This window comes from Myiozetetes cayanensis, unplaced genomic scaffold (genome assembly GCF_022539395.1).
Source record: "Myiozetetes cayanensis isolate MyiCay16 unplaced genomic scaffold, myiCay2020 scf3, whole genome shotgun sequence".
NCBI classification, from domain to species: Eukaryota; Metazoa; Chordata; class Aves; order Passeriformes; family Tyrannidae; genus Myiozetetes; species Myiozetetes cayanensis.
In genome coordinates this window covers 10,960,801-10,986,935 of record NW_026087521.1, presented here as the reverse complement: position 1 = coordinate 10,986,935, position 26,135 = coordinate 10,960,801, and the positions used below count along the sequence as shown (strand labels likewise).

General features: G+C 40.6%; 1 protein-coding gene across 15 annotated transcripts in view; it reads right to left on the bottom strand.

Annotated features, from left to right (window-relative positions):
• Positions 1-25,813, bottom strand: part of MAGI2 (membrane associated guanylate kinase, WW and PDZ domain containing 2) — a 719,386-nt gene extending 693,573 nt beyond the window's left edge. For 8 of the 15 annotated variants that reach the window (XM_050324390.1, XM_050324397.1, XM_050324398.1 and 5 more), the window contains exon 1: positions 25,473-25,811. In XM_050324390.1, the coding sequence (XP_050180347.1) occupies positions 25,473-25,773 (301 nt within the window). In that variant the 5' untranslated portion in view covers positions 25,774-25,811. Of the gene's footprint in view, positions 1-25,472 lie in introns of all 15 variants that reach the window. The other 7 variants (XM_050324392.1, XM_050324403.1, XM_050324404.1 and 4 more) reach the window with 4 other exon arrangements.
• Between the last annotated feature and the right edge of the window lie 322 nt (positions 25,814-26,135).

Genomic DNA, 26,135 nt, shown 5'->3' with positions numbered 1-26,135 from the left:
TGCACCTGGCCTGTTGTTCAAAGGGGTTTGGAGAGAGGAAGGCACCATGGAGAGCCCCTATGTGTCTGGGGTTGGTGAACTCCTGAACATCACAGCTACTACAAACTTCACTACAACAATTCTGCAGAGCAGAAAATAGGAATTCCCTCTTTAGAAAGATATTCCCAGTCAGGGAAAGAAAAACACAAAACCCTCCCTCTTATCAGTCATCATTAGTGGGGAGGGCTGCTCCAACCAACAAATTAAAAAGCTGGAAGCCAACTGGGTAATAACTTTTTCCTCTATTGCAACCATACATCCTCAGCAAATAAGCTGGAGAGAGGAGAAGACACCCAGTCAAACCACTGAAGATCCCCTCTGCTTTTCAAAGAGGAGGTCCACTCCACTTTTCTTTGATCCATTTAGGAATTAGAACTGGTTGATCCCCATTCTCACATTTAATCAAGACCATATTTAGGTTAGAATAAAATAAGGCTTCCCATTCATAATCCCATATTAACACACAGTGGGGAATATCTGGAAAAGTCTGCGAGTGTATAAAGAATCAGCTGGCAAGTAAAGTTTTCCTAAGTGCCTAAACCACCTGAAAACCCCACTAGCTGCTTTTATACCTTTCAGCACCAATCTTTAAAAATAGGGTTGATGGTCCTTGGTCAAGTAATCAAGTAATTGAGGACTGCAAGATCATACCCTTATTTTGGAGCACTTCCTTAAGCTCCAAGGGGATTATCTGTTCCAGTTGCTATCCAGAGTGATTAAGTCACATGATTCTGAGTACATCACAAATAAGAGACCAAATCTGCTTTTCTTCCGTACAAAAGACTTTCCCAACATGTGAAACAACACGTAATGAGGTAAATTTTATCCTCACTGGTCAGACAGGAGTATAGAAAAAGGGATTTTTACAATCCAGTAAAAAAAAAATAAAACAAAGGCATAAATTCAGTCTCTACTTCTGAGTTCTCCTTACTGAAATTCACTTGAAATACACTTTTTAGAGAGTGCTCTTTAGAATTAATTTATATTTTTTAAACTCAAGTAATTTAAGGTTGTTGAAGCAAATCCCCCTGGGCAACAATTCTGCAGATGAAATTTGAATTTCTTACAAAATTTCACCATGTAGTTATAAATGTAGATAATAATTTGAATTCCGACAGACCTTTGGTACTACCCCTATCTTATTCTTATGTCTTAAAACCTAGCTATTTATTTATTACAGTTAACAGGGTAATTTTACTTTTTTCCTCCACCACTTTTACATTGAGTGAATACTAATGCATGCAGAGCTTAAGAGGAATCAGCTATGACCAAAGAAAAGAAAGAATGTTACAGCCTAGATCAGACCAATAAAATAAAATAAAATGGTGTTCAACTACATGAGACAACAATTTCTGAGGCACCTTATTATGCTACTGAAGAACTTAAATTTTCTCTTCTACCCACAAATATCTACTAAAATAAGATTCAGTCAATTTAAATTATTCTCTTTCTTTTGTTTGTTTTTTCCCCCTGCACATGCAGCCCAGGGCTCCTCAGACCTGCTACCCTGGGCACTGTCCATTTTTGGTACAACCTCCTCCATGTAGCGACCTACAGGAAAAATACTTCTTCTGTTCATTCCAAATCCCCACAGAGCAGCATCCACACCATGAAAACCATGAAAGGTGTCCTTCCCAGAAGGAGGTGAGCTGTTGTGTTCATGGTATGAAGGAATCCACACTGGAGCTCTCATAAATGTAGCATTACAGATACCTTCCAACTTACCACTCTTCAGGTGTATTTACCCTGGGAAAATCCATATGTTTTACCAAGAGCAAAAACGCTTGAATATACCATGGTCCATCAATTATTCATTGGGAATGTATGTCCCTCCAATTAAAAAACAAAAACAAACAAACAAAAAAGAAAACAAAAACCCAATCAAAAAAACAAACAAACAAAAAAAAACCACCACAAATTCCCACTTCCTCTTCACACTATCCAGTTATTTGTCTTTTCCAGAGAGATTGAAAAAAAGAACCCGATAGCATCTTCCAGATATGTGGCTACTTTCTCTTCCCCTTCTGTAAATACTGATTCTTATTTTACATGTGGAATACGATGAAATGTTTCCTTCCCTAGAATAAGGAACTCTGCAGAAATGAAGACCTGTATATTACTGAGTGGAATTAAACAGCACCAAATGCAATCAGCAGCTAAAATGGTCAAATGGCTCTTTTAAACAAATTGGTGAACTAAATCATGCACTAGAAGAATCAGTGAACTAAATCATGCACTAACAGAAATCAGACTCACTAATAACCCTACCAGTTTTAGTTTGTACACTGGGATCCCACAGAACAAAAGACAGTTGTGATTTTGACTGAGGTCAAGCTGCATTTATTATCAATACAGGACAAGCTTGGCCTCAATCCCCAGTGATCATCAGAGCTCGACAGTCCTACAAAGCTCTCTCACGGTCCCCCAGATCATGAAGTTCTTTGAGGAAATCAACATTGTGCTAAGTATTGAGATCTTATTCTCTTACAGAAAGTTTCAAGAGGACTACTCTATTTCAGTTATTTCCTGCGCCTTTGTGTCCTTTTGAAATCCCAGTCTTGGTATGCTTTTCTCTAGGCCTACACACTCTAGTACCCTAATAATGAATATTCTACCTCACAACTTAAGTTTTCTCAATGCTCTATTGTCTGGGTGGCCTGAAATTGTAATATGATTTTCAAAAAATCATTAGATGTCCATATTTCCTAGTAAGATAAATGATGATTCAGAGGAGCCTTTTCACCTCAGCTTCTGCACAAATGCATTTAAGATCTTTGATACCAGAGCTTGCTATCCAAAACAATCAAGCATCCCTAAATCTAGAATAAAAAAAAAAAATCTAGATTCGCTCAACATTTAATAAAGACAAACTATTAAAACAATTTAAAAAATCTAAAAGATGTCCAATTTTCAGGTGAATCTCAGGTAGGATTGTAAAAACAATTTTTAGTTTCAGGTGGCCTTTGATAAATTTGATTAGGTAAAAGTCTTAATTATCACATACTTCACTCTTTCATTTATTATATATTTAAAAATTTCTTGCCTCGATCACAAGGTAAACCTGATACTAATTTTAACTGCATTAACCTCTAGTAGATTCTTGTTACTGCTAAACTTAAGGGTTTATATCAGCACATATGAGAAAGGTCTCATCTGAGAAATTTATAATTAAATCACAAAAATGCTCTTAAGGCTTATACAGCTGCTTGGGAAAATCTACCTATTCACCTGCATCACAGCTGATGGAGGATTTTTAAAACCCAAAACTGACAAGAAGGTTTGAATTTTGCTCAGAATGCAAAAAAAATTTGCACATTACTGCTTTGTTCCCAGATTATATCATTATATCAAACTTAAGCAAATGTTTCACCTGGAAACTGCTTTTTCAGCCACTCTCATGAAGCCACATAACTTGTAGTTTCTTTTCCAGTTCTTAAGTCAGCTGTGGTGCAGTACTGATCCCTCCTGAAGAAAGGTTTGCCACAGTAATTTACCATATAGTGTTTAGGAAAAAAACAAAAACATTTCTATAATTTATGTATTAGCTAAGAGCTTGAGCTGACGAAAAGCAATTGGGCTTCAAAACATCATCCCTCTCAACTCCTCTGTGGGCAGCAGATTACACACAACTAAAGGTGATGAAAACTTAGAGTATGGATTCTTGATTTACATGTGAATGACGTGAACATTTGATAAGTTATTTGTAATTGTGTAGAAAGATGGAATCAAAGATCACTTCAAGTCAGAGTTCAACTTTCCATGCTACAGAAAAATGAACAAATCCTTCTCATAAGCTACTCATACTGGACATTAGGATAAACAATAAGGTTGAAATGTAAAGCAGAGATATTGAGTGCCTGAAAGTTAATATTTTGGTGGATAACAGTTTACTATGCATCACAGCCCAACATTTTGGTCCTTACTACTCAATATAGGGAATTTAACCTAATTTACAGGGGATAAACACCAATTTTATCTATCTTAACTCAGATATTGCCCCCATAATTGGGAGTAACAGCAGCCCCCAGTACTTTAACATACAAAGAAGGAAGTTGAGCATATTGTGTTTTCACTCTTGTCAATGAATTCAGGGTAATTCCACTGCAGATGTGATCAAGGTTTACGACGTTTTAACTGACAGCAGACTTTGTCCCAAAATCATACATAAAACCCTCACATATTTATCTTTTTATATTTTTTTCATGCAGGTGAATTCTTTTCCTTTAGAAGAATTGCTCTTTCAAGATTATCTAAATAAACTAACCATAGTTTTGTAAAAGAAAATGATACCCTCTCTTACCTGACATCTGAGAACAATAAACAGCCCCAGTCTTGACAAGCTACCTAGCAAATCCCAAACAGTTCTGAAGTGCATTAAAAATAATCAATATGTTCAGAAAAAAATGCTGAATTTCAACTTTTTTAATATCAGAGAAATCAAAGGAGTAACTTATACTTTTTTCCTTTTCCAAACCACCTTTACTTGGAGTCAAGATTAAAACTTGGTTTTCAAGTGTGGCCTTATGTTTTTATTGCCTTATTTTGTATGCACCTGGTGCACACAAATTTTACTGAAATATTGCAACCAGCCCATATGATTTGGGTAACTAAAATCCAGCAAACCCAAATAAGGAGTTAAGGCTAGTTACCTTTAGTATTGACTCTGAGATTTTTATAACTCTCTTTACTTTCCATGCTGTCTCTACAACCAACACATGAATGTCCACAAGTAAGATTTTGGATGAAAATGAAGTGCAAAAGGTTAGAAAAGCAACGAAATATAATGTAGAATGTGGATTCCTTATACAAATAAATAAAATAGACAAATCACAGAATGATAACAGTGTAGAAGGAGAATAACAAAGCAATACAGAGATATCTTCAAAAATGTTCACATGCCCTCAGGAGAAAAATCTAGTGCAAAGATAAGAATCACAAACAACATTAACTTCTACTACTAGAGTTCTGTTGGAAAGTAAGGAATTAAATCATCGGGAACTGCCCCAGAGTCCAAATATTTCACCCTACTACATAAATGCTTAAATAAAATCTTTAGCACATGGGCTACCATGGTGAAAAGAGAAGCACAGTGCATTCTTGTGAGCATCCTCCTTACCCGTCCCAGCTAGCAAAGAGAAACTATTCCTCTGATAAAGTAATAATAGCAAAAAAGACACTTCTCAGCTAAGGGAAAGGCCCACATTTTCTATGCAGCTTAAAAAAAAAAAATAGAAATACACTGTAGAAAAGATCCCTGATTTGATCAGAGGATTGTCAAATTGTCTCAAAATTTATATGGAAAACATCTTGAGCCACTGCATTATATTCAGAGAAAATGAACAAACAAAAACATACCCTTGAATTAAAAAAATAATAAATTGTAATTTATACCTTATTTACACAAGATCTGATCCAACTTCCAGAGTTTACTCTTCAAAGATCAGGTCAATATTGAATAATTAGCAATTACATGTCTCTAAGTCATATTAGTATGCTATCCTTACTGCTACTGCAGACAAATGCATCACAATCGTTAATTGAGTTACCCTCAGAACATCTTTCTGAGGAACAGATGTATTATTAGTTTAATAATCAATATGATTTTATTATCATTAGGGAACTAAGGCAGAGAGACTGAGAAATTTATTTAAGGTTTCTAGAGAATCAGACAGAGCCCAGATCTCCTGAGTGCTTGCCCATTGCCTAATCTACTTACCTATCTTAAAATGTATGTCACTGTCCATTTCAAACACCTCACTGAAAATACTGAAACTACCTGTAGGTTTCTCACTTTAAAACAGGTAACAAACACAACACTGATATTATCGTATCTCAGTGCTGTATCAAGGGATTTACATGACAAACCACTCTTCTTTTGTCATGTCTGTAGTAAAAAGACCCCTTTACATGTACAGCTGCATATAAGCAACTCCAAAAGTGAGCTTTCAAAAAGCAACATACATTTGGTCTGTACAAAAGTTTTGTCATGGCATGGCAAGAAGTGGTTGTGCAGTTACCTCCAATCCTTCCTCCATCCACCCAGACATCACCACCAAAGCCCCAGATGGCACCAGCACTGCTCTTTCCTCCCAGCAGCAGCTGGATCTGCCAAGCGCACCCTGACACCCCCAGTAGTAGCACCCTGGTTCCCTTCTCCTGACCACATGCCAATAAGCTGCAGAAGAAACACCTCCACCAGCTGCAAGCTATACACTGGTTTTAAAGCATCACATCACCTGTAATGGATTAATACTGGTTTTAAATTATGGACTCTCCAAGCCCCCTTTTGAATGCTACGATGTTTTAACTTCTCTTCTGTTTGTTCTTCTTTTCTTAGGGTTTGGGCGGGTTGTTTGTTTTGGTTGGTTGCTTGGGGGTTTTCGGTGTTGTTTTTATTTTTTTCGTGGAGTGGGGCAGGGTCGTTACATCTTTACTCCTTGAGACAGTATGTTTATCAATACTGAGTTCTTCAGGAGCCACATTCATTAAATGCCACTGAGCATGTCAACCATATCCTGGGTGGCATCAAAAGGAGAATGACTAGCAGGTCAGGGAATGTGGTTGTCCCCTTTACTCCGCTCTCATGAGACCCCACGTACAGCACTGTGTCCAGCTCTGGGATCCCTCCCATAAGAATGACATGGACATGCTGGAGCATCAGAGGGCTGGAGCACCTCTCCTGTGAGGACAGGCTAAGAGAACTGGGATTGTTCAGAGTGGAGACCTTGGAGCCCCTTCCAGTACCAAAAGGGGCTAAAAGTGAGCTGGAGAGGGATTATAAGGGCATGTACTGACAGGACAAGGAGTAATGGTTTTAAATTGAAAGTTTAGGTTAGGTATTAGGAAGAAATTCTTTATGGTGGCAAAGGGACACTGGATACACTGGAACAGGTTGCCAAGAGCAGTTTTGGATGCCCCATCCCTAGAAGTGTTCAGGGACAGGTTGGAGGGGGCTCTGAGCAACCTGATACTGTGGAAGGTGTCCATGCCCATGGCAGGAGAGCTGGAATGAGATGATCTTCCAGGCTGATTCCAACCCAAGCCATTCTATGATTCTATGACAGCAATAACATAATACTTCATAGTCCTTGGAGGTGTTCAAGAAATGATTGGAAGTGGCACTTCCTGCTGTGATCTAGTTGATCGGGTGATCAGTCAAAGGTTGGACTTAATGATCTCAGAGGTCTTTTCTAAACTAAATGATTCTATGATTCTATATATTGAATGTTCTACCATTTGAACTATAAAATAAAGCACATATTTAAAACAGAGGGTAGAAGCGTGAAAAGCGCTGAGTGCCAACATCTTTGAAACACGGTGAGATTATGCACATAACTCCTATCAAATCACAGGATCAAAGACTGTGGCAGTAAACAGTGTTTATCTGATTGATGCTGAGCATACTCCAATGGACCAGTAAGGACCCAAACACACAGGATTGATTAATTGCTCTGGATCTGTTTTAATGCAGTACAGAAAAACTGAACCTCTTTCACCAAAAAAAAAGGAAAAAAACATGTCCTAAATCAGAAAACAGTCAAAAAAAGAAGGATATTTTACATACATAACATGGTTAACAAAATTTGGAAGAAAAGGCAGATTTTCAATTTTATTGGGAAATCCTTGTTTCTGGTGGTTTAAATCAAATTGTTAATGCTCCTATGCATTAAACATACAGTTTTTCCAAAGGTTCTTGATATACAGATTCATAAAAATTGTGAGGAACACAGAATTTTTTTAGACCAAGTACATTTATCTCCTCTGTTGATCTGAATTGTTATTGTACGAGGAAGGATGACAAACAGCTCTTAACGATCTGTTACAATGAGACTTTTCTGCTGATATCTGCGCTGTGGTTCTGGCTTGTGAGGCACCACGGAGGAGCCTGCCAAGGGCACTGGCTTCTGCCCTGTGCCCAAAGCTCATGGGACGTGCAGCCTGCAAGTGGGAGAGGTACAGCAACAAGCCCATTGGTGAGTGAGCCCTTCGGGGCACAAGGTGCCTGAGGTGGTGCCAAAGCCTCAGCACTGGGCTCCAACAGCAGGTGGGTGTGTGCGTGCCACAGAGCCAGGGCAGGGCAACACTTCTTTACAACAGCCAGCATGAAGCCCATTGCAGATTCTCCATCTTTAGGCACCAATCCAACTGGAAGTGATGATGAGGAAAGAGTAGAGAGTAAGGATCAAAGTTTCTCTCTGGAGATGGGCAGCAAGAACGATGGGGGAGGCAATTGTCCCAGGGCTCTAAGAATGTAATAACTCCCTTCATCTCCCATTGTTTCCAGCAAGCACACAGGCCTGGAATTGTCTCACTGGGGAGAGCAATCTCCCTTCCCTTCTCCATCCCTGTAGTCAGAGTCAGGGCACCAGCTCCAGGTCTCTTGCATTTCCAGGCTGGACTATAGCCCAGCCCCTCCTGTGCATCACAGCCAGGGTTCCGAAGGCAGAACATCTCCAGTTCCCAGTGAAACTTCCCAGCTCTTACATTACATGTTGCCTTTCTGAAAAAAACAATTGAAGAGTCCTATGCTAGGATATGTTGTCTGAAAAGATGGAAATTTTCATGCAGTAGCACCAGCATTACAGATTGACAAATCCAGTTAAGCAACTGGATAGAATTACTCAGCAGTCCCTTCCACTCCTACCTTTTTTTTCACTTTTCCTCACTTTTTTTTTGCTGGCCAGATTATTCTTTGTATATGTAGTAAGCAATCCTCTCTGAAAAACAATGACAATCCAAAATTTCCTCGTTTCATAAACAATTCTAAGACAGAAACAAATTACAGGCATTGCTTGCAGACAGCTTTAGTAAGCAAAACTCAATTATAAACCTTTAAAACACAGCTCTAACACACAGAAATGCAACATCTGCAAACAATTGATTGGCAATTCTCCTATAAGAGAAATGCAAACTATTCCACGCAGTGCTGTGAACTTGATAAAACTGATATGAAATTTCCCTGAGAAGTTGATATTGGCACATGAAAATACAGGAAGGCTCAGCAGGACACATGAAATTCACGCATTTCCAATTTAATTCCAAACAGTATATCATAAATCAGCACATCAAAAATCAGTACGGGCATGTAATTCTTACCTCGTTTGACACAAGCAAAGCAGAAAGCATGTGTTGTTGCAGGTGTTTTGCAAGCAAACATGATGTCCAGCTAATTGTTAACAGACTTTTTTTTTTGAAGGAAAATGAGTAGAAGGAAGATTTCAAAGCTGACTAATGAAAAAAAACAGGTGGAAGTAGTTATGACCATCGCCTGGGCTGGAGCAGTCAGAAGCTATTGTTTGTGTTAGGATGGCACTGGAAATAGGCTGTTCCTAGGTGAAGTAGGAGCAGGCTCCAGTAGGCTCTACAAACATTATGGGGGATGACAGTCACTTCCAGCTCTGCCAGTTGCTGGGCTGCTCAGCATGGAAAGCTCCATTTGGCTTAGATATTTTTGGAAAGGTATACCTGACCCTAAAAGCTACAGAACACCTGCAATTTAGGTTCTCTGAGAAATCTGCAGTTTCTAGCCCTTCAAAGCCAAATTCTAAAGTTATATGACCATTAATATTGTTAATCATAGAATAGCATGGGTTGGAAGGGGCCTCAAAGATCATCTAGTTCTGAATCTCCCTGCCACAGGAAGATACACCTTCCACTACACCAGGTTGCACAGAGCCCCATCCAACCCAACCTTGAACACTCCCAGGGATGGGGCATCCACAGCTTCTCTGGGAACCTGCTTTCAATGCCCTCTTTCAGTTTGAAGCTGTTACTCCTTGTCCTAACACTACATGTCCTTGTAAAAAATTCCTCGCCAGGGGTTTCTTTGTTTCTTATACAAAATCCCAGATGTGTAAAATACCCCTAGGTTTTAAAGGTGCAGTCTCTCTGCTACAGGTCCCTTTTACTTTTTAAGATATGTTTTACATACAATTCAAAGCCTTCTGAGCATATAGCCCTTGCAGTGTGCTGGTTAGGGTAGCAAGGGAGAAAAAAAGGGTAGAAAAAAATCTGGTATTTGTAAAGTCATCTATACATTATAATAGAATGTAGCCATTTGATTTACAAAATAATTACTGCAAGTTCAACAGATATGTTCTTCATAACAGAAAAGTAAAAAAAAAAATAAAGTATAAAGAGGGATGCTTGATCTGATGATCTGGATGAAACATCTTGGTTGGGTTGTTTTCCCCTCTCTATTCTGCTGCCCCTCCGAAAACCTCCTGTGTAGATCATACACTGCAGGTTCACCCTCCTTAACTGCAGGCTGTTTCAAGAGACAGCAGTATCTGTAGCTACCAGCCACGGAGGGGAGGGGAATTAAAACGCTATAGACACACACAGGCTTGGCTGCTCCTGGTTTTGATCAGAAATGGCTTCTCAGCAGTGACACACAGCACTGTTTTCAGACAAAACATAAATAAACATGTGCATAAAGTTTTGGTTCAGAGCAATACCACAGTAATTCTGTGATCCATCAGATCTTAGAAGATAAACATGATGTGATGGGGTTGTCTCTTGCTGGAAAGGCTTCTGAAGAGGAACTGGAGAGCTGTAACTAGTTGGTGATTGAGTGGATAGGACACTTTTCACTGTGTGTAACCTGTGGCCAGGAAAAGGAGCAGGGAGCACTTGGTTGGCATTTGGTTTCATTTTGTGCTTTTAAAAAATAAAACGGAGAAAGGAGGGAATCTTTCAGATATTAGTTGAGGAATTCCTCCCCAAGGGTAGTCCTGCACCAAAGATATTATTGTATAGACCTGCTCCACAGGACAGTCTCCAAGTCATATTATGAGCTCATTCAGGTCACCTGCTTGCAAGTTTGTCATCAGGGACAGCTTTATGGTATCCCATACAACATTCCCAGAGGGCAAGCTCAGGTTCTGTATCTCCCAGATTGCTATCCACTACTCAGTCATCTGTTTTGGGATGTGGTTGGGCCCAGCATTCTGTGCAGCTTCAGCTATCCCATCCTGCTGATAACAGTGAGAGACATGCACACATGCACAATAAATAAATCAGTATTCTCCACTGCAGAATCACCCAGCACCCTCCAAACACAGGTGTTTTCACCTCCTGCTATGAGCACACCTGGCGTGCCTGAACAGCCTGATCACTGGCTGACTTGAGGACAAGGAAGAGCTGGTGATGGTCCTGGGAGGTGAATGATGCCAGTGCTATTCCATCAAGTACAGCTTGGCTCTCTTCTTGGACTGCGAAGTCTGGTGCTTGAGACAAAGTCTAACTCATCTCACTGATTCCCTGGTGATATTGGCTGCAGAGAACATTACACATTTTCTGCACAAAATTGTTGCATAGTACCACCATGCACTGTGAACCAGCTGCCCTTGCTCATCGGCTGGAGACATCAGCTTTTCAGGGTTTCCTTTGTCCTCAGACCTACCAAGGATTGCACCTGTAAAAAGCTCTGATAAATTAATATTGCAAACAGGGCAACAGCATGCTCATAATTAACTTCAGGAGCAAATCCTATCAGACTAACTGCATAATGAAAGGTGCTGTATAACAAACAGGACTACTTGGCTGTCAAAAGGAGACATGAGTAGTGGCAGCTGGTCACTAGTTTGTGTCAGCTCTATTTAAAAGATCTAGAAGTACTGTTGTACATAGGAGGAGATTAAAAAGGATTGCAGAACCCTTAATGTTATACAGCTCCTTTTGCCTGAAAAAGAAGGGTGTGTTCAGCAAGACCTAAGTCGTGTTGCTTGTGCAAGGCAAAATCCTGCACTGACCTCCTACTGATTGCTGCTTTAAATCCACACTGCCCCCTGACACTGAAAGAGGAGAACATACAGACCTTCTAGATAATGAAACGTGCTCCAGCAGCACAGGCATGATATTCCTTTGTACCAGCCTCCCTAAGGGAAGTGAGAGCAAAGAGTTTCCAATGAGAAATGAGAAACCAGTGCCAAAGAGGAGGTGAAAGCACAAAGAGGCACCAACAGCTCTCTGCAGAAGGAAAAAAGCACAGAGCCACAAAGCATAACCTTTGGAGTAACCGCCACTGCCATGGCTGTGAGGGAGCCCTGCCTGGGATAACCAGGTGTCCTCATAACATCAGGACAGGCTCACTTCTCCATGATTTCTCAGTAATTTGGAGGCATGTCATCAGACCTTAGCCCTAACTTCTTGCAAGATGGGCATTAAATCTAGGATTATGCCAATACACCCACCTAGTCTAGGTCAAAAGGTACCAACACCAGGGCTCTGAAAGAAGCCACCATCCAGGGGAAGCCAATCTGGAGTCCACCAGCATTTTGAAAAGTTAGTGTTTTGTACATGTCACTTCGCAAACCAAACTTTGGCCATGGTAACATTTTTTAGGACTTCTTATATTCCAAAACAAATTAGGAGGGGTTTAAAACAAAAAGAAAATGGGGGTGGGTGGAAGAATAACCATCCCAAAACAAACTCCATACAAATTATTTATAACTTGCCACTTGTCAGGCAGTGGCTTTAATAGGCCAGAGGAAATTTAATGAATGCCTTATACAGTGTGAATGATGTACCTACATGTCCAATTAGCACTGCAAACATAAACATCTCATTAAAATACATAAATGAATATTGCTTTAGTTTCCTATACTTTACCACTTCAAAAATATTTCTGAAACGCATTTTATTTTAGAAGACAACACTCCATCACACTCTTGTCATCTGCAGAGACCTGTTCATGCTTGTGTTTCTTTGTTATTAACAAAGCTTCTGCTTTACAAGGGGTCATGGAATATAAATCAAATACCTACAAAAATGTTTTACTCAAGCAATCAATAGAAATCCTCATTGAACCCCTCATTGAGAGGGGTTTTTTTGTGGTTTGTGTGCCTTTGCAATTGGATGCAGTACCACTTGCACAGACTTTTAAATTACATTGCAGTGTTCCTCAGTCCGTTATTGATTGATCTGAGATTTTTGGCAAGTCATTTCACCACTGTGTGGTTCTGTCTCTTCCTACCTATCCACTGTGGCTAAATAGCCTTCATAAACCCTTTGGGGCAGCGACTGTTTTTCACTGCCAGCTTGTAGCACCTGTCACCATGGGATCTGATTTCAGTTGTCTTGATCTACTAATAATAACATTCAAGTTGTAAGTGATTAATTTTTTAAAGAATAAAATGAAAACACTAAGCCATTACTTGCAGAAATACAATACCAGTTCTATGGATAAACCATAAATATTTAGAAAGACCCTTTCTTCCTAAAAAGCTCAACAGGCTTTAAATAACATAACAAAAAAGAGAAACAAACAGAACCATAAAAGGACAGCACACAGGATGAAAATATAATCATTGTGATTGTGAAACACAGCAATTTCCCAAGAGTTTTAAAGAACTATATCTCATAGCTTAGGTCAGGAGACCAAAGATGCAAGGTTTTATGCAGCGCCAGCTTCCTTCCTCACAGTGAAATTCAAAGAGGTATCTGAGGACATCAAGGATAACTCCCTGTTGGGAGAGTCTGAATAAGTTCTTTTTGTAAATGATTTTTAGTATCTGAATGCTATTCAGATAGTCTAATAACAAGAGTAATATTAATGACTAAAGGGATACATGTGAAGACTTCTCTTTTAATGTCTCATCCTCCTCACTAGCTGGATTGCTATGTTCAGATTAAGAGGGAGGAATTCTGCAGCCCACTGAAACCAGTTCCTACAGCAATTGGTGACAAGGTTGCTTACTACTTACTCAAAATTACTTAATATTGACCCAAAAGAACACTGTTGGGTCTCAACTGGATTTGCTACTTTTCTAGAAGCAACTGGTACTAATCTACTCAAATGCAGGAGGTGCTTTCTCAGATATGAAAAAAATAATCTTCAGTTTCTCCAACTCAGAAACATTAATTTTATTACCCTTAAAGCACATGCACAGACCTGAATGCCTCTCAAGGCAAAGCAGCTGTTACAGTTCTGCAAGTCAGATTAAATGTACACAAACCCCTACACTATTTCACACATATTTAAAGGAGGCATTTTTAAATTTTATGGGTTCATCTGTTCTGACGAGTATTTCAGTATGTAAGTATCACAGGCATAACATAAATACTCAACATAAACATGAATCCAGAAGACCTTTTAATTAATATTTCGATTACTGACTCTTAATTAAGCAAACCCAACATCTTGATTTTACTTTATTTTTCCAACAAAACCTCCAGTACCGTGATGCATTCTTTTCCTGAAATCTTTTATGCTCTTTTTACTGGAAAATGACCAAACAGTGTGAGTGTTGAAAAAGCTCTTTTACTGGCTTATCAGAAATGCCAGTAATTCTTCTAGAAGTTTATAGGGCAGAAATTTTCTTCCACATATAATCAAGCAGATAAAATGAAAAGCAAAATTCTTCAGGAAATGTATTCTGTGTACACAGTATAACTGAAGTTTTTTGAATAGGCTTCACTAGCAGCAGCTGGAATAGAAAGACTATGAGACAACAGACCAGTGCTACCAATATTAGAAGCTCTACATTAGTAATAACTAGGTATATCCTCTTAATTCTAAAAACATTGCTCAACTTCTGTTCACTTTACAGCTTCTATCACTAAGACTGAAATATGACCAATTTGAGTTACAGATCCTATGTTAAAATGATACAGAATATTTCCAATAACAATTATCAAGAATTGTTAGACTTTATGTATCATTGTCATATGTCTAACATAATGACAATTATGTAAATACTAATGTAAATACTTCCTTATACTGCCACAGAAATGAGAGACTCCCAACTTGAAATTGTCGTGCCAGTTGTTACAACAAGAAGGTAGCTTCTCTCACCACAAGTTTTCAGACTTCATGTGTGAGACAACAGGCAAATATAACAAATCCACACGGAAAGAGAAATCAGAAATATCAGCAAAACCAATTACAGTATTATATATACATATAAATATATATATTTATATATACACACAATGTATGTAATGACTGTAACATAATGAAGGCGTCACAGTACACCACCTAACACTGACAAGTGCAGAGGAGGCATCTCAGCAGACCTGAGTTTCAAGGAGAGTTATGCAAATGAGTAGTGTAGTGGCTGTGCAGGGAATCTGGGGGGTAATTACACTTTACCTAATCAAAGCACTCAATAGTTTAAACTGAAGAAGTGTTCACCTCCTCCCTCAGTCTGATACAAGAGTTGAGCAGCTGCTGCCTTTCCCACTCCATGAGGATTCCATGATGGGAGCATCTATGTGCTCTATTAGCTTATTAAGCTTGCAAGAGGACTCTGCAACACTTTGAAATATAAAATGCTGTTCCTATAAAAAAAACAAGGACAGAGAATTAAAATATAATGGGATTAATCCTTGTTTATACTAACATACAATTTTGGAAGCGTGTGAGAGGCTTATGTGACATTTATTAATGCAGATTTAGCACAAAGAAGGACTAAGCAAGGAAATAACTACATCAAGGAAATAAATAAATAACTTAGCAAGGAAACTAACACAGCCATTTCATTTCCTACTAGTTAAAGAACCAGCCACATGAATGTAACATGATAGAAACTATCCAGTATAACTCATATGGCGTACAAATAGGACCATTCCTCAGTTTTCATTCTAAGTTTAGGCAAAAAGAAAGGTGTGTGTTGTAAGAACTTACATGTGAAATGGATGGCCTGGAATGAGCCTGAGGCCCTAATTTTGTTTCCCCACAGCTTCTGTAGGAAAAGTTAGGTGTTGCTTTATGAAATGGCTATATTTTATGAGAAATATGCAGATTAATTCATGATTGGCATGAAGGAAATCAAGCTGGAAGATTCTCATTTTATATTACAAAAAGCACCTTAAAATGTGCAATTACACAAATCATATCACACATTTCATTCTGAAAAATGCAAGGACAATGTGAGATATAAAGATACCAAGATTAAACAGATAAGTAATAAAAGACAGCTTGTACCTGTTTGCAGGAAGGATTTCCGCTCTGGAATACTAATGTTACATTAATACAGCTACACAATTCACTTGCTAGTATACAGTGTAGAAAATTTTGCCCATTATACTCCTACTATTATTTTCCAGTTGTTCTGCTATGCATCAGCACTACTCATAATGATGAAATCTGTTTCTATGCTTTTTTCCTTTTTTCTCTGCATACTGAGGACGCAGTATTTTCTTCTGAGTTTTTAAAAAACAAACAAACTCGCTATGACTGCAGAGAGTGAGTGATCTTAATTTTGTTCTTAGTGTCTGACCTAATAGACTTCCAAAGGAAAACCCTGGCCCCCAGTGCGGTAATCTGGGAACTCTGTGAACCATTTAATAATTCTGGATAATTTAATGAAATGACTGCCATCACTGGCTATAGAAACTAGCATATGTTGTCAAGGCTGTGTCACGTATCTCCCAGACCACGGACAATGGGAGATTGTTATTACCAGGGTTTCTCTCATCAAAACAGGCATGATCTGGAATCATGGAATGCCAAAATTCTGTGTCAAAACAAGTTTCTGCATGCTTTCTGAAGTAAACTTGAGCACATAGGGTAGAAATATCTTACAGGCAGAATAAACTAGTTGCTGGTAATGCCAGGCCTGAAAGACACACTGCTTGAAAGGTTCAAAGTGAATTCCAGGGACACAGGAAGATGCTTCAGTAGCACAAAAGCTGTGGAGCAGGCAGGACAGACAGACATTGGTGGCAGATAGGATTCCATGGTTTGCAAAGAAGGTGGACCGGGAGCTCCATGAAGTACACTGATCTTAACCACGGATGGTTCAAGAGAGTCAGAAAAATGTTATACAGAAATGTAAGGAGGCATTACTTCATCTATGGATTTTCTGTGGTAGCAGACATAGCCAATTCGTCTTATCTAATACCTTAAAACACATGCATGTTGGTTTTAATTCCATTTTCACATAGTCTTGAACCCCTGAACTGTTGCCTTTACTTCCCAAGGTGAGAGATCTGAAACGAAAGGCGCAGTCATGGCCTAGGTGTTTATGGTCCTGCACTGCTTCTGAAGGTCAATGACACCACAACTGTCTCATTATCAGAGAAGGATGCAGGAAGTGAGCCAGGGAGGTCAACATGCTACCTCAGCAGTGAAGGGGCACAGCATGGGGTTCTGGCTGGGTGGTAAGTAAACCTCCCAACTAAATCTCCCTTTCTGTAGGAAGGTCACACACATGTGAAAGTCATCCTACACAAATATGTTTCTCCCCCCCTTCTCAGGCAGCACCATTGTTTCAGCAGTTTCTTACAAAAACTTGTTTCACAAGCCTTGTGAGAACCTGGGAAAGAAACATAGATTCATTAAGAATAACTCGGGCTTTCAGATGAAGAAGTGGGAATGCTATTTTTCCCTTGGGAATGAGTTAATTGTGGGTATTTTAGAGGGACAGCTTTGGACGAGCATCCTCCTGAAGAAAATGGATGGTCAAAGCTTGGATGGGCGCACCATTTGCTCAGTAAAAAACTGGCTGGATGGCCAGGCACAGAGAGTTGTGGTGAATGAAGTTACATCCAGGTGGCAGCTGGTCACCAGTGGGGCTCCCCAGGGCTCAGTACTGGGGCCAGGCCTGCTTCATATCTTTATCAAGGCTCTAGACAAGGGGATCATGGACACTCTCAGTCACTGGAAACGATACTGAGTTGGCCAAGAGCATTCCTCTCCTGAAGGGCAGGACGTATCTGCAGAGGGATCTGGACATGGGCGATGATCCATGTGTGAGGTTCAACAAGGCCAAGTGACTTGGGTCACAACAATCCCATGCAGTGCTACAGCCTGAGGGCAAAGTGGCTGAAAAGGTGCCCAGAGGAAAAGGCCCTGCAGGTGCTGTTCAGCATACAGCTAAATATGAGCCATGGCCAAGAAGGCCAATGGAATCCTGAATTGAATCAACAACAGTGTGGCCATAAGGACCAGGTGTTCATCCCCCTGTGCTCGGCCCTGGTGAGGCCACCCCTCGAATCCTGTGTTCAGTTTTGGGCCCCTCACTACAGCAAGGACACTGAGGTGTTGGAGCATGTCTAGAGAAGGGCAACAGAGCTGGTGAAGGGTCTGGAGTACAATTCTGATGAGGAGCAGCTGAGGGAACTGGGGTTGTTTAGCCTGGAGAAGAGGAAGCTGAGGGCAAACCTTATTGCTTTCAACAACTGCCTGGAAGGAGGTCGTAGCAAAATGAGACTTGGCCTCTCCTCTCAAGTAACAAGCAATAGGACAAGAGCAAATGGCCTAAAGTTGCACCAGGATTGATTTAGATTGGATATTAGGAATAATTTCTTCCCTGAAAGCATTATCAAGCACTGGAACAAACTGCCCGGGGAAAAGGTTGAGTCACCAACCCTGGAGATGTGGAGCTTAGGGACATCATTTAGTGGGGGACTTGGTAGTCCACCTTAAAGGTCTTTTCCAACCTAAAGGATTCTATGATTTCAGCGTACGTTGAGGAACTAAGACAGACCTAGTAAATGTGTGTTCCCTGTGCTGAAGAATCTTCCCAGGGCTGTACATCTCTCTTGAATACAACAGAATATGTGATTTCTAAAATCAGTAATCTTGTACTTTAATAATCTCTAATCTTTCACACAAATTTATTTTCTCCATCTTGTTCCTTGTCTTACTTTCCTTTGTGTTGAATTCATGCATTGTTGAAACATCTGAAGCTGATAAGGAGAGTGAAACAGCATTATTCATATATTACTAATCATAACATATATATGAATGAGAAGACACCTGGTAGTGTTGTGTTGACAGCAACATACCTTTTGATTAAGCTGTCTGCATTCTAGCAATCTGCATCTGCTAAGAGTTCAGGAATAATGCATTTGTAGTTCATTTACACACTGTAGAAAGGATAAATACACAGCAGATACACACAAACAACAGCCTTCTTTCAGCTCAGCTTCTAGTGAAGACTCCAAATTATGGATAGGAGGTTTGAATAAATGAGACTTTTTAAGCTAACATTAAAAGAACATACAAACCACAAGTACTGTCTTAGAGATTATCAATTATCAACAAGGATTTTAAATACAGTTTAGGAACTCTAAATATTTTCTGTTAAAGCCCTTTAATATCTTCCTTTTCCTTGTCTACCATTCCACTTTCCATTCAGTAGTTTCAGCCCAGAGTTAGAAAGCTGTAAAAATGGCCACAAAACTATAACACCTTCTTACTGTATAGATTTCTATGAGGTTGAAAAAAGCTCATTTGTAACAACTTAGGTGTGCTGAAGAGATACTGTTGGGATCGCAGTCCCTGTGATTTTAGAAAATTCAGTTAAGGCCAGCACTGCAATGACATTCAGCAACAAAACCCAATGCCAGGAACTTTGCTACTGAGATCGACACCTTCCAACCCTGCATTCTAGACTGTGCCTGCTTGGGTGGGCATCCATCTAGTCAATCTTATTACAAAGTTTATGATCATTTTATTTCCTGCTGCAGAATCATGAGCCATTCTTGGCTACCAGAGTGAATGGGTTCAGTGTAACCATCATGCATATATGTATGCAACAAAACTCACATGAAAAGCATTCTAGAGTAGTACTGTAGCAATACTACACAAATTCTTACACACTCTCAAGCTACAGATAATAATTTCTACCAGCCTCAAAAAACAACCCAAACCCAGATATGTATGTATACTCACATATTTAAAAACACCTATGTACGTAAGAAAAAAATTACTCCAGAATGTTAGCACAGTCAAGCAATAGCACTATGTTCTTTGACCTTTGCCTTGATGCTCCCCAGTAAAAAAGAGTTTGGGTTTTTTATTTGTTTATACCACCATGAGGAAGAGAACAAGAAACATCTGCTTCTGTAACTACTGCAGCACTTTCCTCTCCATCACCCTTTCTAAATCACAGTTGTGACCACCTCCTCCCATAAATCCCCTCTGAAGGAGCATTTTTCTATGTGTTCATTACTTCTTGTATACAAAATATGCAGATGAATAATTTATCAACTCCTTCATGTCATGAAAGGAGCTCCTCATCTATAAGGAGCAAGGAGATCATGAACACGGAAAACAAAAGTTCAGAATCCATATCTTTCATGAAATGCTGAATTAATGCAGGTGAGATTACAGGATGAATAAAATAAGTCAGACACAATTCTACCCCCTCACACCAATACTTTCCTTTGATGTCAACAGTATCAACAGATGGACAAATGTTAGTATGAAATGAACTTTGCCATATGCGACTCAACAGAACTAAGCAGAGCACTCTCAATTATTTAATTTCTTCAAGGAAATGATGCACTAACCAAGTCATGGCCCCATCCTTTAATGGCACATTTGTAATTCTCAGAGAAGTAAAAAGACTGATGAACATAATTCTACTGCCAGTGAACACAGAGTTCCTGACATGAAACATCACAAGCTCTCTGGAGGAGCTGAAGAATAAATCACAAGCTACATGAGTCAGAAGTCAGATTCAATGGTCTTTAAATTAAGATGGACAAGCAGAAGAATGGCATGAAGTAATAGTAAAAAAAGAACTCTGAATTTAAATTCAAGAGTTAGGAAAATCCTAAGGAGCACAAATTAGGAAAAAGAAACAGGTCTGCAGTACAGTTTAGCTTCAAATACTATCTATGAATTTTACAGCAGAAGCACAACCACAAAGGTTTGCAGAGTTCTCTGGATTTGGTTTTTGCACCACCCTTATGATATTTTTAATCTGGAAAATCATGCAGCTTTCTTCTATTGCAAAATACGGTTCTTCTCATGAAGATAATTTTATCTTATCTTGCAAGATAGTATATATTGATACCCAGGGATAAAAACTACAAAAAGACAATCTGTATGCATAGAGTGTTTTAATGAACATAGAAGAGAATTATTTATGACTTTAAATAACCAAAGAAATTCTTTTAAAATATAGCTATATATAGGAATACGTGTATGAAAAAGTCTGTAGCAAAATACTAACATTTTAACTAGCTGACATGGTATTTACATGTGCAGGCAAAAACTTTGGAAAACCACAGCATTCCTGTACTCTGTCAAAACGCTTGTCACAGACTTTTAAAGAAAAAAAATTTAAGCCAGTTTTTAATTGCAAAGCTTATGGATGAACCCATTAAGAAAAAACACAAGGCTACTAATCCCTTACTCACAAATCAATGAGTGCTGGCACAGTACCCTCCCGTCCTTTTAGTCTTCACTGGGAAACCACTGTTGCAGCTACCAGGGATAAGATGTTGAGGATGCAGGCCTGCAGTTTGCCCAAACTTGGATGCTCTTCTATCCATCCTAATAGGCTCCAAGTCTTCTCCTGACTGAGAGGACACTTGAAAATACGCCCAAGTCAGCAAAACATTTTAGCATATGCTTACTATTAAGTAAATGGACTGAGAAAATTAAACTGGTTTTAAGTTCTTCCTTACGTTATGTGTACTAAATGCCTTGTTGCGTAAGGAATTAAAGTGCTATGGGTTGAAGATTAAAGTCTGACAATTTAGAGTCAAATCAGAGACAACAGAAAGTTTCCACATAAAATATCAATCTCATTCATATTTCACAGGGTCATATCATTAAACACTTCTAAAAGTAAATTAAATTGCTCAGTTTGTCAGATCCCCTGGTTACATAGTACATCCAAACCGTTTTCCTTGAGAAGGAGATGCATCAGGCAGCAGTTCCAGGACAAAACCTGTTGCAATGCTCCTGAGTTCTGAAATCCATGTTTTCAGACTGTTCATTGGGATTCTGCTGAGGGCATCTGTGGAAGTTTATAACTCTACAAAGAATAAAGATCCTGGTTTATGCAGTACAACTGAGTGGGCTGTTTCTGCAACCCTTCAAGGAGTGAGTCTGTGCACATCATGGACCTGTGTCGCCCACTGATGAGAATTAATCAAGAAAGATACTGTGGATCTTAGACAGCAGTGATGAACAGAGAATGGAACTGGAGACAACATTGCTCCCCACATGACTCCTCCCCATGTGATTACTTATCCAAATAAAGATGCCTTTCCTTAACACATTGCTACTTTTACAACTACGCATCTGTGGGAAGACGACAGCACTTAATCCAAACTGTTCAGCATGTAAAAACAAACACTTTTGAAATTTGGAAGTATTCCTTTAAGAAACAGCAGTATAAGGCTCTTCTCTTCACCCAAGAGAGCAGAAAATTAGAATGAACATTTTCAATACACCCAACTAATCTAACTGCCATACAAATTCTCCCATTGGAAGGGTATATATTTAAAAAATCATGGGACTTTCCAAAGGAAATCTTGCCTTCTTTACTTGATGTCAGGGACAGCTTTGCCATTGACTTCAGCTGGACCAAGATTTCACCCCATGTGTTTCAAGAGAATCCGTGTGGTTCTGCCAATAGTAGCACAAAAAAAAAAACCCAAACAAACCAAAACCAAACAACTAACAAAAAAACCCTAAACAGGAAATAGTCTCCAAGGAATACTTCTTTGTGAACTCTTACAATTAAGATTAAATAATAATAATAGTTCTTACAGTCTTCTCTTCCAGTGCAAATCCATGCCATAATTTCCTGGATTAAGACTTTACTTATTAGGTATTGCACTTAGGAGAGTTCATGTTGGATCACATCATGGAACCGCAAATCAGTTTTTCATGAAGTTACTCCTCCTGATGCTATATAGCAACTCCTATATTATGTTTGGTTTTTTAACTCAAGATGTTCAGCTAACATAAAACTGCAATATTTTATCAGACTTTTAAAAGGAGTATTTTGCCTGGTAATGTGACAAATGATGAGATACTTACTTGTTTTGAAGAGGGGGGTGTTAAATCAAATATAACATAATGAAAAATCATGAAAGCACCTTTATTTTCTGTACTCCAAAACAGCCAAGCTAATTCCTGTAAATTGAATCAGCCATTCCCTGATTTCACCTACAAGTGAATTTTCACTGCTGAATTGTCAAAACTTTCAAACAAGAGAAATACTCACAGTCTCTTAAGGATCGCATTATAAATAGTAGAGTCCTACCTCCACAGTTCTCTGACTTCATTCCTAGGCAGCACTGAAGAAGCAGCTACAGTCACATGGTGCATTCAAGGTCATGCTACTCTAATTGACAGAGATATCATTGATAAATTATGCGGAAACAATGATAATGGAGTCATTAACCTTGTTGCAGCACACTAAAGGTGCTTTATAATTAAAAGGAGAACAAAAGTTACAAAAACATATAAAAATTTTATTACCCAGCCTTTTCTCTCCTACACACTGCTGCAAAGTACTGTTAGGGAATAGTAATGTTACTGTAGAGTAGATTCCTGCTGCCTGTGCTTTGTCACCGAGGGGTGCAGGGACTATAAATGGTTTACACTGGAAGGAGGAGTCAGGTAATAAAATGCACAAACCATTGACCTTTTTTTTATTTTTTTAAATAGAAAGTTGGATCCGGAAGGCCTCTCCCTTTGGCAAAGTAAAGGAAGTTGGTGCACAAGAAAGATCATTCCAGCCAGGAAGTCTTTCTCAGTCCAAGAATCTATGCTGAACTGTTATTTCCAAACAGGCAGTCATCTGGCCAATGCACTGAGAACTTGTATCAAAATTGTAACTGAAACTGCTCAGATATATATAGATACAGACACAAATATTTAAGATTAAGTGAAATTCAGAATTCACTCTTTATGTCTCATTCAGAAACTTGCACTCATTCCCAGACTAAAAGCCTGACTAATGTCCCTAATTCACATATGACAGGTAACTTTAGTAAGGGTGATTTATTAATGAATCACTGGTGGTTGCTTTGACTTAAAGAGAAATATTAGAAAAACAGTGAGGAGGTGGGACAGAAACTGTTTCATACAGTAACTCAAAGTAACCTGAAATTTGCCTTACTGTAGAGCATCTATAGGGTTTCTGAGGAAAAAAAAAAAAAAGAATTTAAATAACAGACAATTCTACCTTTATCTTCTTGACACTTCCACTGCTGCTTCTCTTTGAATCTTGTTACAGTAAGACCACTCACAGTACAATTATTAACTATTAAAAAGAAGAAACTACAGAGCAGGTTTCCTGCTGCTAAGGTGCCCAGAGATGACCATATACTGCCAAAACAAAATCCATTGTACTCTTTCCTAATTTCACATTATCACATGAACTACTGTGTCTCCCTGCATTGCCTGTCAAGATACCATCTACAGCATATTGCACAACTTACCCATATGGACAAATAGAAAAATCCCAGATCACATCTGTATTTAGAGGTTTGACCTCACGAGATAACTGAATTTATCACAAAGTACATTCTGAAGGCCTGAGTGGAAGTCAAATTCTTTTTACTGGTTCTGTCATGTTTGGATAAACTAATAATTGGCATATTCTTCAAGCATTCAGAAGTATCACAAATCATGCTTTAAACAATAAACCACTAATTATTAAATTATACCTAAAGTCAGAAGGACTCTCCTCTGTGTCCTCTGAGCACAGGCTGATGGCTACAGTTGCAGAGCACAAGCGCCTCTGATGTATGGCATCTAAAAACTTCCCACCGCAGAAATTCCCAAGTTTTCAATGGCTGGGCTCGCTGCCCGGCTGGAATGCGTACTTCAGAGATACGCCTACAGCCGCTGCACCACCCACGGCCGAAGAGCACCTACAGACTCGGTTCCCAGAGCAGCTCCTGTGCTCCAGAAATGCTGCTGGGATAGCAGGAACCTCCTCATGAGCGTTCAGCTGCAGAGAGCTCAACTCAGCACAGTTTAAAGAGGACAGAAACAAACATGTAAACAGCATCTGTGGCGTCTTTTCTCTACTGACTTTCCTGGAAATGCATTAACCTATTAGAGTACTTCAAAAATAAACACACACAAAGGGGAAACAAGCGTATCCGTTCTTTCCCAAAAGTTTCTTTCTGTCTGTCCTCCCACTCGGCTCCGAACTCCCCGCTCCCTGGGATTAGCGATCGCTTTCACCAAGGATCAAATGAATGACTTTTCCGCTAATGACACTTAAGAGATGCTGAAGCCACCCCTGGGGTGCCACCAGGGAACCCGGCGAGCGGCGGCAGCCCCTGTCCCCACGCCGAGGCGGCCGGGGCGAGGCGAAGCCAAGGGCAAGCCCCGCTCCGCAGCTGAGCCCGGCGGCCGCTCCGGCCCCGCCGGCAGCGCCCGCGGCAGGAGCAGCCGGAGGGGCGGCGAGGGTCGAGTCGGGTCGGGCGGCTCCCCGTTCCCGAGAGACAGGGGCTGCAAGGGTGCCGCCGCCGCCCCCCGTCCGTCCCCCCCCGGCATGGCGAAGCGCTGTCACTGACGCACATTTAATTCGCCCGGCTGCGGGTACCGCGCAGCGCCGCTCGCATCCTCCCCCCGCCGCCGGGGAGGGGGCGGCTCCGCCGGGGAGGGGGAAAGTCAAACTGCAGCAACAAAGTTGCTCCCCCCACAAGCTCCCCCAGACCTGCCCCGGCCCCCAAGGGGGTGGACAGAGGGGGAAGGGGGGCCGTGTCCGCCTTACCTTGCTTGACGCACTTGAGGCGGATGGGGTCCTTGCAGTGCTTGATCACGGCCAGCACATCCCTGATGGTGAGCCCGGCCACGGGGGTCTCGTTCACCTCCAGCAGCAGCTCCTCCGGCACCAACTTGCTGCCGCCCTCATAGGCCACCTTGCCGGGCTTCACCTCCCCCAGGTAGGGGAACTGCCCGTTCTCGGCGCCCCCCTTCAGCTCGAAGCCCAGCTGTCCCTCCGGGTTCCTCACGATCACGATCTCGTGGACTCTGCTCGTCCAGTGGCTTTTCTTCTTCAAGCCCTTGGACATTGCCGTGGGGATGCTCTGCCCGACTCCCTCCCTGCGGTGCGTGCTTCTTCCCTCCCTCCCTCTCTGCCCCCCTCCCCGGGGCAGCCGGGCTCCTCCGGGCAGGCTCGGGGCGGGCAGGAGCGGCCGCCGCTGCTGCGGCCCCGCGGGACTGCGAGCTGGGTCGGGGAGCGCCTCTGTGCCCGCTCCGCCCGGCTTTAGCTGATATCCATGGCAGCCGCGGCGGCCGGACCGTCCCTGCGCGGGGATGTACTAGTTGTAGAGAAACTGGCAGCGGGGAGGAGGGAGGGAGGGAGCGAGAGGGAGGGGACGGCCGCGGCGCGGGGAGGAGGAGGAGGAGGAGGGGTGTCGATGTCGGTGGCGGA